Source organism: Pithys albifrons, chromosome 7 (assembly GCF_047495875.1).
Source record: "Pithys albifrons albifrons isolate INPA30051 chromosome 7, PitAlb_v1, whole genome shotgun sequence".
NCBI lineage: Eukaryota > Metazoa > Chordata > Aves > Passeriformes > Thamnophilidae > Pithys > Pithys albifrons.
Genome location: NC_092464.1, coordinates 3,660,407 through 3,678,759, shown reverse-complemented (window position 1 = coordinate 3,678,759; position 18,353 = coordinate 3,660,407). Strand labels below are relative to the sequence as shown.

General features: G+C 45.9%; 1 protein-coding gene across 2 annotated transcripts in view; it reads left to right on the top strand.

Annotated features, from left to right (window-relative positions):
- Window positions 1-18,353, top strand: part of VIPR1 (vasoactive intestinal peptide receptor 1) — a 114,222-nt gene that overhangs the window by 84,212 nt on the left and 11,657 nt on the right. For both annotated transcript variants that reach the window (XR_011698244.1, XM_071559932.1), the window contains exons 7-10: window positions 7,227-7,380; window positions 10,007-10,067; window positions 12,771-12,840; window positions 16,025-16,116. Coding sequence is in view for 1 of the 2 variants with exons in the window: in XM_071559932.1 (XP_071416033.1) it covers window positions 7,227-7,380; window positions 10,007-10,067; window positions 12,771-12,840; window positions 16,025-16,116 (377 nt within the window). In the remaining variant the exon portion in view is untranslated. The remainder of the gene's footprint in view (window positions 1-7,226; window positions 7,381-10,006; window positions 10,068-12,770; window positions 12,841-16,024; window positions 16,117-18,353) is intronic.

The window sequence follows — 18,353 nt, the reverse complement described above, 5'->3', positions numbered from 1 at the left end:
GATCTGGTAAAGGGACTGGAGTTGGACCAAGGGTTGGACTTGATGATCTTGGAGATTTTCTCCAACCAAATCGATACTATGACTCTGTGATTCTCCCAAATGTCTCCATTCTCCCACAGTCCTGATGGGAGCAGGCAGGACTCACCCTGCTGAACCAGTGTGTGTGTGCCTGTGGCTGTCTGTACAGCACAGCTTTTCTGCTTTAGCAAAGTGGTGACACATCAGCCAGCTCAGACACAAATCCAGGTTCTAATGGCTCCATAAATTGCCCAGTGACAGCTGACATGGAAAATAAGTATTCCAGTGTGTGCTCCCAGACAATGATGAACATGTAATGGATTGTGACCCAGAGGAAAGAGGGTTAAGATAAATGGAATGCTTTGCCTTTGCCCAGGCTTAAGAGCTCTTCCATGATGCTTCTGGGGCACCACTGGAGCAGAGCTGGATGTTAACAGGGGGAAATATGTGTCTGGGGCCTCTTATCCCTGTGCCTGAGATGGGGGGTCACCATGAATCCAGATAATGTGACCCATCTGTGCTTTTAATAATACACTTTTAATATATAAAGTTGAAGCCACAAAGGTCTGAAGGTCCATCATCAAGACATGGGGTTATTATTCCCATTAAAGTCTTTCATTTCTAATAATCCCTGAGAGATGAGAAATTCCTTTTCAACTTGACAACTTAGGCCCTCCCAAACTGAGGTCCACTGTTTCTATCAAGATGGCATTTTAAGAATTTCTTTAATCACATTTCTCTATTCGTTCATTGATTCATCTCATTGATTTATATTGTTAAGTCCTTAACACCCAACATTTCTCTGCATCTTCCAGGAACATTTGAAGAGTCATCCTTCCAGTGAAGCAATTTATAGTTTGAAATTACTTGCTTGTCAGACTCCATGACTGGGAGGGAAGGAAGGAGTCAAAGGCACCCAGTTGATTTAGGAGGAGTTTTCTTGTTTGAATAGACCTCAGTTCCCTTTCATGAGAGAACATAAACTTTGTGGGCCTTTTTTATTGCTAATCTCTTTGCCTCTAGTCTGGACTGCAATTAAAATGAGGGAGGAAATGCAAGTGATGGCTTTTTGCTAGGCAGTCTGGTTTGTTTGGTTTTAATTTGATTTTTTCCTGTTGTTACACAAAAGGTTGTGTGTGCTAAGCCCAAGTGAGCCCTTTTTCTTTTTTTTTTCTTTTCCTCTTTCATTTCTTTTTTATTTTTCTTTCTTTTTCTTTTTCTTTCTTTTTCTTTGTCTTTTTCTTTTCTTTTTTCTTTTCCTTTTTTCTTTTCCTTTTTCTTTTCCTTTTTTCTTTTCCTTTTTCTTTTCCTTTTTCTTTTCCTTCTTTTTCTTTTTTCTTTTCCTTTTTCTTTTCCTTTTTCTTTTTCCTTTTCCTTTTCCTTTTTCTTTTCCTTTTCCTTTTTCTTTTTCTTTTCCTTTTTCTTTTCCTTTTTCTTTTTCTTTTCCTTTTCCTTTTTCTTTTCCTTTTCCTTTTTCTCTTTTTCTTTTTCCTTTTTCTTTTTCTTTTCCTTTTCCTTTTCCTTTTTCTTTTCCTTTTCCTTTTCCTTTTCCTTTTTCTTTTTCTTTTTCTTTTTCTTTTTCTTTTTCTTTTCCTTTTCCTTTTTCTTTTTGTTTTTCATTTCCTTTTCCTTTTTCTTTTTCTTTTTCTTTTTCTTTTTCTTTTTCTTTTTCTTTTTCTCTTTTTCTTTATATTTTTGGGGTTTTTTTTCTTTTGTTATTTTTTTCCTTTTCCTTTTTCTTTTTCTTTTCCTTTTCCTTTTCCTGACAAAGTGGGTTGTGTTTTTCACAAAAAAAAAAGTCATTTCTCTGAGAGCCAGAGGCCATCACCTGTTTTGAGTCAATGCTGAGCACTCCATGACCACCAACACAGCATTTTACATGCACTTCATAAAAATATCCCTTTAAAATACAAAATAATAGGAATTATTGCAATTATTTGTCTATGTTTGAGGAAACCAGCCTTTCAGGACAGGACAGTGAAATATGTAAATTCTTTCCCTGTCTTGCCATCTCAGCAAGGATTTTCCATAAAGGACAAACTTCTGATATCTGAGCATGGGCATCTCATACTCCTCAAAATGCCTGTGAATATCCCAAAAGTCTGCACAGGAAATCCCCATCCCTCTGGAGCAGCAGTTGGAAGCCCAGAGCAATACTTGGCACTTCCTAAACTATCAGATTCCTTTTAAGCAGGTGGATCTTGCTCAGTGCCTCCTTTTGAGATAGTTCTCCGTTAAAAGGGCATAAATGTAGATGTTTTTCAGTGTGGTTGGTCAAGGCAAGGCAGGGTTGACCCTCACAGCTGATCTAAGACTTGTCTCATCTCCTCCTCAAGGGAAATTCTGCAATAACCAAGATTCAACTTTCTTATTGACTGACTATGAGGAATTTAAAGGGAAGCACAAAAGTGTTTTGTTGGGGTCAGAGAGTGCCAAGAGAGAGTAGCTCAGTTGGTTAAAACTTGGTTGTAATAATGCCCAAGGTCATGGGTTCAATCCCCTCTGTGGGCCATTGACTTAAGAGTTGGACTCAATGATCCTTGTGGGTCCCTTCCAGCTCAGAACGGTCTGTGAAGAGGGGTCAAGAGTCAGATGCTCCACCAGCTGGAGGCAGAATCCATCTTGGAGTTTAGTCACGTGTGGAAGGGAATGAACTTCCTGGGGAAGCAAATGGTCCATGTCTAATGCAGTTCTGCAGAGGAGCCACTTAAAGAAGATGTGCCATCCACCAAGCCAAGGAGAACCATCTCACTGCCACATCCCAAGTGGACATGGCCTGGCCAAGATTCCCAAAGAAAGACAGGGAAATAAGCTGTTGTAAGTGAGACAGTGGAAGGGAAGAGAATAGAAAAAGCAGTGAAGAAATGCAGCTTTTCCTGCTGAAAATGCCTGTTCTAAAAATAGGCTGTGTTAGTCTTTCAATAGTGGCCCATCATGAGGTCTGCTCTTTGTGAAAGAAAAAAAATCTTCAGTGAGATGTAATGGCTCATCTCTGCCCAGTGTCTGTCATGGAAAGGGTAAAATACCTTACAGAAACATGGATTTTATTTCCCTGCACTGTAACAGCCTTTCTGAGGCTGAATCCAATCAATCAGGGAGGCAGAGACCCATCACCAAGGGCTGGATGTAATAAGGGCTCTCAAAAGCCAGGAAGGGCTGTTTGCCAAATGTGTCTCTGAGTGGGCTGTCAAAGAGGATTCAATGGAAGAACAGCACTGCAGTCAACAGGGAAAGTGCCTCTCTCATAGAAATACCTGCTTTGGTTTAAATTTACCCACTTCTGGCAATTGTAGCACACCCAGGCAGTGAAAAAAATTGTCATTATTTAATTTTAAAGAGAGGACAGTGCATCCAGCTCTGTTCCAGTTCCAGCTCTGCAGAACATCCCTGTGCTGCAAGGGATCCCTGGCTGCAAAATGTGCTCAAAATGCTACACAAAACCAGCTTTCCTTCACATAAAACCAAAATTCCAGGGATGGTAACACAGAATTGATTTGCTACAGGTAGTGCCAGAGACTCCACAGAAACAAAGGTTGCCAATACTGAGAGAGGAGATGATGGATTTGGGCACCCAGATCTGGGGTTTCTGCTGCCACAGTCTGAGTTCAGCCCAGCTCCCTCTCTGTACAGAAAACTCAGGCTGGAAATCCCTTCTGAGAGTCTCTGCTGGGCAGAAATCATGTTCATTTTTGGGAGCAGCCTTTGCTTGTCCTGTAAAGTCTTGCAGTTCCTTGTGATGTGCTCCAGCCTGATGCCTCTGCCTTTAGTTCAGTGCAACCACTCAGAAAGGATTCCCTAATGTACAATCCTCGAAGGAAATCTGTATTTTATGAGCATGTGCTCAAGATGCATCCAAACTGCCCCCTTAAACCTCGTGTCTCACCTGAGGGCTGCTGAATTGGGGCTAAAATACTGATGAAGTGTTACAGACTGAGGGTACAGGAATTGTTCAGCAGGAGCCCAGGAGGGTCCCCAGTGTCACAGGAATTGTTCAGCAGGAGCCCAGGAGGGTCCCCAGTGTCACAGAAATTGTTCAGCAGGAGCCCAGGAGGGTCCCCAGTGTCACACACTGACAGCCCAGGAGGCTCCCCAGTGTCACACACTGATGGCCACAGGAATTGTTCAGCAGGAGCCCAGGATGGTCCCCAGTGTCACACACTGACAGCCCAGGAGGGTCCCCAGTGTCACACACTGACCAGGGATTGTTCAACAGGAGCCCAGGAGAGTCCCCAGTGTCATACACTGATGGCACAGGGATTGTTCAGCAGGAGCCCAGGGGTGTCCCCAGTGTCACACACTGATGGGCTCAGGAATTGTTCAGCAGGAGCCCAGGAGGGTCCCCAGTGTCACACACTGATGGGCTCAGGAATTGTTCAGCAGGAACCCAGGGGTGTCCCCAGTGTCACACACTGATGGGCACAGGAATTGTTCAGCAGGAGCCCAGGGGGGTCCCCAATGTCACACACTGACCAGGAATTGTTCAGCAGGAGCCCAGGAGGGTCCCCAGTGTCACACACTGACCAGGAATTGTTCAGCAGGAACCCAGGAGGGTCCCCAGTGACAGTACAGGAATTGTTCAGCAGGAGCCCAGGAGGGTCCCCAGTGTCACACACTGACAGCCCAGGAGGGTCCCCAGTGTCACACACTGACCAGGAATTGTTCAGCAGGAGCCCAGGAGGGTCCCCAGTGTCACACACTGATGGGCACAGGGATTGTTCAGCAGGAGCCCAGGAGGGTCCCCAGTGTCACACACTGATGGGCTCAGGAATTGTTCAGCAGGAACCCAGGAGGGTCCCCAGTGACAGTACAGGAATTGTTCAGCAGGAGCCCAGAAGGGTCCCCAGTGTCACACATTCATGGCACAGGAGGGTCCCCAGTGTCACTCGCTGATGCTGCCAGGGAAGGGCTGAACTCAAAATGAGTGATCAGTGAGAACAAGTCCCTTTCCAAAACATGTGGCATCAAGGCAACACTTTCCACACTTATCTTTTTAACCAGTGTGTTTCATAGCAACTGTTTGCAGCAGGAGAGGGGAGCAGGGGGGGGAAAGTGGGAGCTTGTCACTGGTGCCAAGCAATTATTGCTGTAAATGCAGCACCTTGCACGGGCAGGGCAGCAGGGAAGAGCCAGTGGGCAGGGATGGGTGGCAGCAGGGGCCCTGCCAGGGGGTCACCCTGGCACAGTCACTCAGGGCATATTGCTGAGTCAGGACCTCAGGGATGTGTGTGATGATGCAATTCATGACTGCAAACCTGCAGCTGGACCTGGGTCTGTCACATGCTGGGGCAACAGCCAGGCCTGCTCCTTAGGGCAGCTCATTTCTGCCTTCAGCTGTTTTGCAGTGGGTCTGGCCCCCAGGTGTCAGAAATTTCCCTTTTTATTTATTTGTTTTGTCAGGGAACTGTTGCCTTTCCCTGCACTGCAGTGAAACCCTCACACAGCAAGTTGCTGTGTTTAATTATTCCTTTCCTGAAGAAAACCAGAGCACTTTCCCTTTGCAAATCTCTCCCTCTCCAGTGCAATCAAATCTGTATTTACTCTGCTTCTCCTTCCTATGCTTTATTTAAAAAATATGTTTCCCAGTCCTTCTTTTCCTGAATGAGGAGCAATTTTTTGTAGGCTTGGCTTTCTTCAAACTCCTTCAGTTTTTGCAGTATCTGCCAAGCTGCGGAGTAATTACAATTGGAACTTATTTTTTTCTTTTTTTCTTTTCCTTGTTTTTTGTTTCTTTTTTCTGGGGCTGGGATGCAGTTTGTTCAAGTCAGAGACTTCATTTCTGGAGGTTTAGGGAGCAGGTAATTTTAGCAGGCAGCCCCACTGAGGATGATAACCAAGTCCATGGTGTCATTCCTCAAAATCATTAAACCCTAGAATCTCCTAAGTTGGAAAGGACCCACAAGGAGCATCAAGTCCAACTCCTGGCCATGCAGAGGTAGCCCCAAATATCACACCATGTGTCTGACAGCTTTGTAAAACCTCTTCTTGAGCTCTGGCAGGTTTGGGGCCATGACCAAGCTGACTGAGTTGATAGCAGTTCAAGGCAGTTCTGGCATCCACGCTGTGCCAAACCAACTTCCCACAGATCCAAAGCTCACAGAGAACATCACTGTGCTGGTTGGCACTGTGGCCCAGCAGCTTGCCAGCAGGGTTTCCAAGCTTCAGTGCGTTCCCAACCTCACACAATCAAGCAGCATCCAGCCCTGAGCTGGCTCTCAAGGGTGCATTTTGTGCTTTCCATGTAGAGGTTAAACGTGTGTCAACCGTGTCCACCCAAAAAAGCTTTGTAGGGCTTTGGCTTTTCACCACAGAACTCATTCTGCACTTTGGCCACCCCAACCCCCTGCAGCGCTCCAGGCTGGGCACAGAGTGGCTGGAGAGCAGCCAGGCAGAGGGACCTGGGGGGACTGAGGGACAGGAAGCTCAACAGGAGCCACCAGTGTGCCCAGGTGGCCAAGAAGGCCAATGGGATCCTGTTCTGGATCCAAACTAGCGTGGCCAGCAGGCCCAGGGCAGTGACCCTTCCCCTGGACTCTGCCTTGGGGAGGCCACACCTTGAGTGTTGTGTTCAGTTCTGGGCCCCTCAGGTCAGGAAAGATCTTGAGGGGCTGGAGCGGGGCCAGAGAAGAGCAACAAGGCTGGAGAAGGGACTGGAGCACAAGTGCTGTGGGGAGAGGCTGAGGGAGCTGGGGGTGTTCAGCCTGGAGAAGAGGAGGCTCAGAGGTGACCTCAGCACTGTCTGGAACTGCCTGAAGGGAAGTTGTGGCCAGGTGGGGGTTGGTCTCTTCTCCCAGGCACTCAGCAATAGGACAAGGGGGCACGATGGGCTCAAGCTCTGCCAGGGGAAATTGAAGTTGGAGATGAGAAAGAAATTCTTTGCAGAGATAGTGCTCAGGCATTGGAATGGGCTGCCCAGAGAGGGGGTGGATTCCCCATCCCTGGAGGTTTTTAAACTGAGCTTGGCCGTGGCACTGAGTGCCATGATCTGGTAAAGGGACTGGAGTTGGACCAAGGGTTGGACTTGATGATCTTGGAGATCTTTTCCAACCCAATCCATTCTATGATTCTGTGATTCTATGATTCTATAAAGCCTTCAGGTGCTGCACAAAGCACTCCAAAAGGTACACCCAGAGCAAGGTTTGACTGGTGGTTTGGTGTCTCTGCTGTGGGAACGTGCTGCAGTTCACCACTGCTCCTTTCTTTTCTTCCAGGTAGGCTGCAAAGCCATGATGGTTTTCTTCCAGTACTGCGTCATGGCCAACTTCTTCTGGCTGCTGGTGGAGGGGTTGTATCTTCACACCCTGCTGGTCATCTCCTTCTTTTCGGAGAGGAAGTACTTCTGGTGGTACATCTTGATTGGCTGGGGTGTGTATCTTCTCCAAACCGAGTGCCACGAGGTGATCCTGACTGGCATTTTTAACAGGAGTTAAAGTGATACAGGAGTGTCTGGTGAGACTCCACTTGCAGTGCTGTGCCCAGCTCTGAGACCACCAACATAAGGAGGACATGGAGCTGCTGGAGCAAGTCCAGAGGAAGCCATGAAGGTGCTCCAAGGGCTGGAGTCCCTCTGCTCTGGAGCCAGGCTCAGAGAGCTCAGGGGGTTCATCTGGAGAAGAGAAGGCTCCAGTGAGACCTGAGAGCTCCTTCCATGCCTAAAGGGGATCCAGGAGAGCTGGAGAGACACCTGGGACAAGGACATGGAGGGACAGAACAAGGGATGATGGCTTCAAACTGAAAGTTTATTTAGATGGGATATTGGGAAGAAATTCTTCCCTGTGAAGGTGGGCAGGCCCTGGCACAGATTGCCCAGAGCAGCTGTGGCTGCCCCATCCCTGGAAGTGTCCCAAGGCCAGATTGGATTGGGATTGGAGCAACCTGGGCCAGTGGAAGGTGTCCCTGCCCATGTCAGGGGGTTGGAACAAGGTGATCTTTGAGGACCTTTCCAATCCAAACCATTCTGTGATTCCCTGGGTTACCTCACTGCCAAGGATTTAGTGCACAAGGAGCAAGATCAAGAGTTGCCCAGAGGGGTTTGCCCCAGTTTCATTAACCTAAATATTCACAGGTATTTAAGATCTTAATTTCTGCTGTGTAAATTGGTAGTGGAGAACTTCAGTGTCTTTAAGGACTTTGGGCTTGAAACTCCTCATCACCTTTATAATCATCCAGTGTTTCAATCCTGCCTGGAATTCCAGAGTTGATCCCATGCAGTGACCTTTAATAGTAAGAAAAGCAGAACTCCTGGACTAAACCAGGCACTGAGTGCAGAACTCCCTCTGTGTCACTGATTTCAGGCCAGGTAGCTCTGCTGGGATCCCATCACCTCAGTGCCAGGGTTGGTGACCTTTCTCCAGCACTAGTGCAAAAATCCAGTCTTGAATACAGAAAAAAAAAATTTAAAATAAATTTTAAAAAATTAAAAATGGAAAAAAATTAAAATAAAATAAAATAAAATAAAATAAAATAAATATTAAAATAAAATAAAATAATAAAATAAAATAAATAAAAATTAAAATAAAATAAAATAAAATAAAATAAATAAAATGAGAAAATGCCAAGGAAGACAGAATTAAGCTCTTCACAAAGCAACTCCCAACTGAATTGCTAACTTATGCAAATTAATCCTGCCAGATCGACTTCTTTTCTTTCTCCAGTAAGGAAACAGAAATCCTTTTTTCCCCCTTCATGCCATTTAGTTAAAGGTCTGTATTGAAGTAAGCAAATAGCTTCCTATTGAATGCTCTTGATAGCTGACACTGAGAAATAATTAGAGCAGGGAAGAATCTTGAAAAGCAAAAATACAGTTGTGCCATGTCCAGGGGTACATCTGGACTCAGGATTTGATCAGTCAGCCCTGGAGGAACTTCCACTGGAAGTGACAGGAGTTATGCTTGGCTTCACATCATGAGAGAGGGACAATTCTCTGTGCTGGAGGCACAGGGAGGGGTGATGTTGGCAGGTCTTAATGCAGTTAATCAGGTCAGACCTTCTTGAAACCTGCCTTGTGCACAGATATCCTTCCTTTCAGCACTGGAGAGCTGCAGGTTTGAAAGAAAAATTCAGGAAGGTAATGATTGTTAATTAAAGGAAAGTTCTTGCACTCCCAATGTGTGCTGAGGTTGCTTGGGTGAAGAAGGGCAGTCCCAGAAAATGGCTTGAGGGATCTTCTGGCCTTTCAGTCATCCATCATTTGTGAGAACATCAGGGATGGGTCTGAAATGGGTTATGCATGAACTGATAATTTGGATGCACTAATTGCAGTTCTTGATGGTTTTATTACCATTGCACTTGGAAATCACTGGTAGTGAACTATACACAAGCTGTGAGTGACACAGAGCAAAGGGACATGTCCTTCCTGGAGTATTCCCAATCTAAATCCAGGCAAAGACAAGAGACAGGGAAAAGAGGGACCACAAGGCTGGAGAAAAGCCACTCTGGCCAGGCAGAAGATCCTGGAGTGAGGAGCAGAGGGAGGTTCATCTGGCCAACTGCAGACATCTCCACGTGAACTTGTCACTGCAGGTTCCCTTCACAGTCAGTGGAGGTGCAGGGAAAACAGTCAAGGGATATTTCCTATTTCTTCTGCCAAAGCAAACATCTGAAGTTGCTCAGTGACTCATGTATTAGAAGCACTTATTTATCTCCACTGGTGCTAAAGAGAACCTGTGGTGACTGCCCGAGACACAAGTGTCCACACTGGAAATGCTCAAAGCTATCCCTATTCCTTGCATTTCACCACCAGAAGTGGTTCTGTAGGCATTGCAACAGGAATAGAGCTGCTAGGGAGCAGTTCCAGAAACTCCTCTTCCCTGCCCAGTGGCAGAGAAAGGCACCCCTGTTTGGCATGTGAGTGCTGAAAAGGTGGAGCATTTCCCCACTCCTGAGGGAAAGCAGCATCTCAGTCCCTCAGGAGAGGTGGGCAGTGAGGGAGGACAGCCCTGAGAACACTGAGAATGATTTCTGACAGTAACTCCATCTCTTCTCTTGGCAGGTGCCCCCTCCGTGTTCATCACTGCTTGGACCATTGTCAGGATCTACTTTTTTGATGTGGGGTAAGTCTGTGCACTCAATTACCTTTCCTTTGGAATTCCTCCTTTCTGTGTCTCCCAGGAAGGCTGAGGAAAGCCCTGCAGCTGTAGTAGCCACGATCCCAGCAGCAGCCAGAGCAGAGCAGAGGGTCTCCCCTGCCACTGTGAACCAAGAAATGCTCCAAAATTTTCCTGAAGACCCACACCAGTCACTCACCTCTTTGCTTCCCAATCCCTTGGTCGGGATGTTTGCAGGGAATCTTTGAGCAGCCCTTGATGGTTTCATTTGACCCCATGCTTTGCATCCTGCACAATGGATCCTCTGTGTTCTCATGCAGCAGATGCTTAAGAAAAAAACACACCCTTTACCTCTCCCACAGAAAAGTCAAGAAACTCTTTTTTTTTTTCCCAAGCAGATTTTAAGATCTGTTCTTCATCCTCTTTAACCTTGCAGCAGCCTTTGATATTTTACATAAGAGGCAGATAGAACACAGCTAAGAAAATGAGGCAGCACCAGAGTTAGCCAAGGATATGTGCACGTAAAAGGGATTTGATCCTGCAATCCTCCTTCTTGCTTTTATTCAGGCAGTGGAGCTACAGTAATTGGAAAGGTTTTTAGGGGAAAACACTCCAGAGAGTTACAGAATCAGGTGCTTATTCTGTCCTCACTTCCTTCATTTGCATCCTATAGTTAATCACATTTTCTTCCATGCATTCTCCCTCTCCAAATGTGTCCTGGTTTGCCCTTACTCAGTATGAGAAGGATTTCTCAGTGCATTTTTGATTTATAGTCCTGCTCCCACATTTCCTGAGGGCTGCTCACTTCCTTTGTGCCTTCACTCTCCCTGCATAAACCTGACCTTATTTACTCTGTTAATAAATAGCCTCTACAATGAGATGGAGGCAGGAGGATTTAACCATTCTGGATCCCAGTTCTTCTTCCTGTATATTCCCACTCAGCTCCAACAATTCTTAATAAAAATACAGACTTCTTTGCATGTTCTGGAGGATTTAAAGCTCTACATTTTTGTGCCAAGTAAAATTGACAGGCTGTGCTAATACCTAACATAGATTATTATTTCCATACTAAAGTTACCTACGGATTAAAATTACAGGGAATTAATCCAGGCTAAATAAACCCTAATTATGTAAGATTGGTTAAACAACAGTAAGTCTGTTTAAACATTCTGACTCTAAATTAAAGTGACCTTCATTCAGACTGTGTGAACTTATTTTAAAAATGAAGTACACTGGACATAATTAGGGCCACTTTAATTCTAAATGAGAGGGCAGAAGGCACCTGACTCTGAGCATCTCTGGGTGAGCAATTTGCTCCATCTCCTTTTAGAGTTAGTGGAGATTTACTCAGTGTAGTCCATGGAGTGCAATTTTTTCATTCTAAAGTTGCTGCCTAAAATAGGTCTCAGGAACTGTGCCCTGAAAATGCCTCTTCTTATCTCCTATTGCACTGCACATCTTGAATGAGATGAGCTGAATCCAGGTGGAATTGTCTCCAGTGGGCTCCAGTGATCTCTCAGTCATTTCCACAACATTCCTTTTCTGTCATTTCCTTGTTAGCTTTAAAATATAGTTCCAGGTGAGTGGAGTTGTGTGCAGACAGGCTTTGGGATGAAATAAATCCCTTCCTGGACCTTATGGACTTTGCTAACCAGATCCATAGCTCAGATGCAGATGGATGCATTGAGTGGGACTAATCCCACCAGGGGCTGTTCTCTTTTTCAGAAGGACATGGTTGGGTTTGGCTCTGATGGGGCCAGTCGGTCTGTGCTTCTCAGAGCCCCCATCAGGGATGGTGGAGAGCACTGGAGACCTGATGGTTCTGGGGTTTTGGCAGCTTTTTCTTGTAGCAGAGCTTGGTGTAGGAGAAATTAAGGAGGTTACCACCCTCTCCCACATTCCCCCTGCAGAACACAGAATCATAGAATCAATTGGGTTGGAAAAGACCTCCAAGATCATCCAGCCCAACCCTTGGTCCAACTCCAGTCCCTTTACCAGATCATGGCACTCAGTGCCACGGCCAAGCTCAGCTGAAAAACCTCCAGGGATGGGGAATCCACCCCCTCTCTGGGCAGCCCATTCCAATCCCTGAGCACTCTCTCTGCAAAGAATTTCTTTCTGATCTCCAACTTCAATTTCCCCTGGCAGAGCTTGAGCCCATCGTGCCCCCTTGTCCTATTGCTGAGTGCCTGGGAGAAGAGACCAACCCCCACCTGGCCAGAACTTCCCTTCAGGCAGTTCCAGACAGTGCTGAGGTCACCTCTGAGCCTCCTCTTCTCCAGGCTGAACACCCCCAGCTCCCTCAGCCTCTCCCCACAGCACTTGTGCTCCAGTCCCTTCTCCAGCCTCGTTGCTCTTCTCTGGCCCTGCTCCAGCCTCTCAATCTCTTTCCTCAACTGAGGGGCCCAGAACTGAACACAACACTCAAGGTGTGGCCTCCCCAACACAGAGTACATCTTCCAGCCTCTTCCATTCCCAAGGGGAGGAGAACTCTCAGCATTGTGTCTGGGGCAGCTGGTACCTGCCAGTGCTCAGAGCCTCTGCCCAGCAAGTCTTGGTCATTCCCAGTCCCTGCACACAAGGTTCAGTCCTGGTCTCCTAATCCAGCCTAGAGATCCTTAACTTTTAGCAAAACCAAGTGCCTGAGAGGTTGCCCATCTGCTTCCTTGCTGTGCTTGATGTTTTAAGCCTGGTTTTGTTTCTTTTTAGGTGCTGGGAGGAAGTAGTGGAATCCCCATTCTGGTGGATCATTAAAACTCCTATTTTGGTGTCTATTTTGGTAAAGTATCAGCATGTTCTGCTGGCTGCAAAGCCATCTTTAGTCCTGAGCTGGGGTGGGGGGTGAAGGGGTGTTGAGAAGGGTCCTGTAAATGTGCATGGAAAATGCACTGACAGGTCAAATCCCACGGTGTGTTGAACATCTGATTTAGGAGGAGGAAATTCATCCTCCAGATAAAAACACCTTTACCTTTAGCATTGCCCAGGGAAGACTCTGAGTGATTTGAACACCAAGGTGAAGCTCAGTTGATGCACCTTTGACCATTCCATGTCCTACTTGGCCTGGGCACTCTGGTGGGGAGTAGCTAGAGGAGGTTGAGGAATGTGGTTGGAGATCCAGGAACGACTCCTTTTGTCTGATGAATTAGAGGATGTCAAAGTTAAATCTGATGAATTGTGCTACGAGTGGGTTTGTTTCTCTGAGCTGACCACAATGACTGCTCCAGTTGTAGTTGTCCACACTATAAAGTAAAATGAGATGGGTCCCACCAGAACTTTCTACCAAGATATAAAAGAAGTTCAGTGAATTCCCCAGGGTATTTGCCTCTTTTTAGGGCATCCAGTGCAGGGCTGGATTCCAGCTGTGTGGTTTTATAGGCACTTCTCCCAAAGCTTGGCTAATTTCCAGAAATACCAACAGAAGTGTTTGACTTTAATTCTCTGGATGTGATCAATTCTGACCACTGGGGGAAGGGAATAATAATTCAAAACCAAAAAAGTATCAGAAATCAGACCAAATATATCTCTTTTAAACAGAAATCTTTCCTTAGACACATTCTTCTTATTCCATGTACATTCTGACCTTTACAAGAAGATGTTTTCTGTAGCATTTGTCATACAGGGATTCAAAGTGGAACAATTTGAATAATGACATTTTACTCTGTTTACCTCACTGAAAAGAAATATAGTACTTAGCTGACACATCTCAAAATATTGATGTCATCTTAGAAAGCCATGGATAGTATTTTCTCTTTCCTGAGATAAGCTTTCAGTCAAAAATTACACCCTATTATTGTCTTTGGATCAATGAATCTGTATTTTCTTTCGGCCACTAAATCATTTCCTCACTGCCAAACAAACTTTTCCAAGCAGTTCCTGATTTTCCTCCTGTACATACCCCATAAATCTGTCACAGAAGAAGGGCATGATAACCAGTGACTGATGAAGAGCAGGTTTTTTCAGGGAGTAATGCAACATTTTCTCCATATCCTTGGGAATAGAGTGTGTATCTCAATATACAAGATATATAAGAGCTGTAGGTGTATCTTATATACAAGGTATTAAGCACTGGGAACACATCAAGCACCTTTGATTATACTCTAGTTTGAAAAAAAACCTGAACAGCTTCTCCAGCATCCTGATATCCATATTTTCTCCCATGGAATGCTAAGGTTGTACCAAGCCTGTATTTCACACCTAGCTCACCACTGCCCAAGTTTGCCCTTGACCACTCCAAGCCAACACAGTCAGTGTTCAACTGCTCCCTTCTTCCCTTCAGTGCTCATTAATGTAATTAGTCCAGATTAAAATGGTTTGGACTCATAAATTTTCCTCACCACCAAGTCAGACACAAACCATTTTTATGAGCAAATAAATACAAGCAGAAGCAAAGACAAATGGCTCAGGATAGATATAAGGTGATTAAGCAATGCATCATAACCAAGAAATACAATTAATTTCCCATCACTCTGAGAAAAGAGGGAGTGTCTAATTGACTGATGTGCTCCAGTCTATTTTATTCACCTGTTGTTGAGACAAATGTAGGAATTACTGGAGGAAATTTTACAATCTGTTTTTGCAGGAAATCAGATTGGCTGGTCAACACAATCCCTTCCAGCTGTTGAGCCTCTGAAAATCAGAATCATTTGCACATTCACTAACCATGAAAGGACAGAGGAAGAGGTTGTGGCCCAACTAAAACTAAACCAAGTCCCCAGAAATCTGTCATTGCTTTTCTGTATCACTTGAATAACAGGATGATTCAATGGACAGGACCTTAAAAGGAAGGAGAGTTGCATTTCAGTCCATGTCCTCTACTAAGTGCCATGAGGAAAATGCCATTCCTAGAATCACAGAACATAAAATCAGTTGGGTTGGAAAAGACCTCTGAGACCATCAAGTCCAACGCTTGGTCCAGCTCCAGTCCCTTTACCAGATCATGGCACTCAGTGCCACGGCCAAGCTCACTTGAAAAACCTCCAGGGATGGGGAATCCACCCCCTCTCTGGGCAGCCCATTCCAATGCCTGAGCACTCTCTCTGCAAAGAATTTTTTGCTGATCTCCAACTTCAATTTGCCCTGGCAGAGCTTGAGCCCATCGTGCCCCCTTGTCCTATTGCTGAGTGCCTGGGAGAAGAGACCAACCCCCACCTGACCAGAACTTCCCTTCAGGCAGTTCCAGACAGTGCTGAGGTCACCTCTGAGCCTCCTCTTCTCCAGGCTAAACACCCCCAGCTCCCTCAGCCTCTCCCCACAGCACTTGTGCTCCAGTCCCTTCTCCAGCCTCGTTGCTCTTCTCTGGACCCGCTCCAGCACCTCAAGATCTTTCCTAAATTAAGGGGCCCAGAAGTTCTACACCTTTATCAGTAACTGAGTGTGTTGGTGGAGCACCTTGAGATGTTTTGAGTGAAAAGAACCACCCAAAATCCAGGTGTCAGCTCCTAGTCCCACATCCTCAGAGGGGACATTTCCTGCTGCATCCTTGAGGTCTGTCCCTCGCTGTCCAAGGTCTGCAGCCCCTCCCAGGGAGGACATGGCCAATAGCATTGAGCAGAGTGGGGTGGGTACTGCTTTGTGTTTTGTTTTGGTCTCCTTGGCTCAGCCTGTGCCGCGCTCAGCAGCCGCTCCCATGTCACCGTCTCCCGAGGGTTTGTCGTCCGTCGCTGGCTCTGTCCCGAGGCTCTTGTCCCACCCAGCCTGGCAGCAGGACGTCGTGCATAGCTGTGCTCTCTGGGCTTGACATCATCATACTTGGGATGTATGACACGAAGTCCCAAGCAGGCTGATGTCAGGCCCAAGATGCCATCCTGTGTCCGTTTTCCTTTGTGCTCCCAGGGCTGGGCTCTCTGCTCGTGGCACAAGCGTTGCAGTGGAAGGAATTCCCCTCTGCTGGTGGGCTCTACTCACCAGGGGACAATAACTCACGTTTCCCTCTCTCTCTGTCTCCTTTCTTCCCATCCTGGCAGGTGAACTTCATCCTCTTCATTTGCATCATCCGGATCTTAGTGCAGAAGTTGCACTCCCCAGACGTTGGACACAACGAAACCAGCCAATATTCGTAAGTCCTGGACTTCTTCAACCACGTTCTCTGATTTTTGGGAAACCTGTTTGGCTGTTGGTTCATTATTCCATCTTAGTTCACTATTGTGTCTGTCTGCACTGATTGCAATCGGTTAATTGTTAATTGATTGTTATGGGTTTAGCTAAGTGGCTCAACCCAAGACATTGATTAAAGCTGATCAGAAGTGAGGAAATGGAGTGTTTTGTAAAACAGCTGGACAGGTTTTATGTCATCTTGAGGCAGGTGAGAAGGTCTCCTGCGATTGGTAATGAAGAAAGGAAAGCAGCAATAATGATCATGAAGCAAAAGGAGTTTTTTCTTTGTGTATTTAATATTTTGGATTCTGAAAGCAGAGGAACTCTGATGGACAAGAAAGCGTTGGTGTACACAGTATATGGGCTTTTTTTCCTGACTCTCAGGACCCCTTTTTCAAAGGAGAGATCTAGAAAATTAGTACTCTCGGTAAAATCTATGGCAAATTTTCCTTATCCCAAAGCAGATCTGTAAACTAGTTTGGATTAATTCAATGCATTTCTCTTCAGTGTTCAGAAGGGTCACTATCTCAGAAGTTCTGCTTGTCTTAATTCTTTTATTCCAGGGATATAAAGTTGAGCTTAATGGGGATTTTTGCAATGAACAACATGCCAGTGAGATCAGCATCTCTCTCAGTGGCCAAGGCTGATCTTAGCTGTAGAATTTTAAGAGTGAAAAAGATGTCTATCTGCAGGGATTTATTCTGGCTTGAATGCAAAGCAAATAAAAGTTCAGACCAGCTTATTTTTGATTCTTGCCACTGTCCTGGCTCAGCTTTTCAACTATCCTGGATATTTATTAAATGTTTCCTTAAAAAGAATTAAAAATGAAAAAAGTCCTGTGTCTACATGGTCACTGCTCATAAATCTTTGTCCTTGGTGGGAGCTGCACTTTTGGGTACCCTGAAGAATCTGAGCTCAATTCAACTTTTTGCAAGATGGAAAACAATAACAATATATCCCTTAAACACTGACCAGCCACAACACTGGTGAATTATTCATTTCATCTGCCTCGATGAGATTCTCTGACTTATGAAGGAAAAGACCAGGATTTGACCTTAACTTCTCCCTGCAGCAGCCAAAGCCAATTAGCTGTTTCTGTCATCACAGCCCACCAGTGTCACCAGAGGCTGTGCTTTCCATGCCCTCCCTGCCTGTGTTTCCAGGGGGTGTTGGATCTTTGTGCCCCAGGATTGCCACAGCTCTGCTCAGGGGTGCAGATTAAATCAGCATATTGAAATATGTTCTGAGCAGCATCCTGCAGTTGTTGGCTCCTGTTCCCCTGGGCACAAGTGTTGCCAGCACACGTCAGAAGGGTCATGCCCAGTTTACCTCGGAGGTCACGCTGAGCTTTGGGTTCAGGGCACGTTTGTCAGTGAAGTGGGACATGCCTGGAAAGCTCTTTTTGCCTGGTAAACAGCAGTAAAACACAAACATCCCCTCACTGACCTGCCCAGCAGGAGGTGCTGCTAAAGGACAACTGGTCTGCACATCTCCAGGTCCTCACCTTCCTGCTCCACCTGGAAAGACATCTCAGTTCCATTGGGGAACGAATCAGTTGCTGACCTCATAGAATTGTGGAATCACAGAATGGTTTGAGTTGGAAGGGACCGTAAAGACCATCCAGTTCCAACACCTTCCATTATTCCAGCTTGCTCAGAGCTCCATCCAGCCTGGCCTTTTATGTGTCCAAGCCATATGAGATGCTTTAGGACATTTCAGATACTGGCTTGGAGCTGGCATGTATGACCCAGGAAAGTTTTGGCAATTATGTCCTTTTCATTACCACAGTCCAGCCAGGAGGGAAAATGTTGTAACTGAGGCCCCAGTGCTGGGTGCAAAGATAAGATAAAATGTTCTAACCCACTGAGGGTTGAAAACAGCATCTCTATGAATGTGGTACACAAAGGGAGTATCTTATCATCTCCCCTAGGCTGACTGTTCCTCAGAGATGGGGGGGAGAGGAGAGATCTCTGCAAATCTAATAGAAATATTCACTGAACTGTGATCTGCTTGGAAAATGAGTTGCTTTTGCCTAAATCTGGAGCTGGGGGCATTAGGGCTTGGTCACTGTAGTGTGGGTCACACTGGCCAGAGCTGCTTCTGAGAGTGAGCAACATGGACCACTGATGATCACCACAGACAGTGGCAGTCCTCTGGCAGAGCAGGACATCCAGGAGAGCTCAGATTTTAGATCTACTC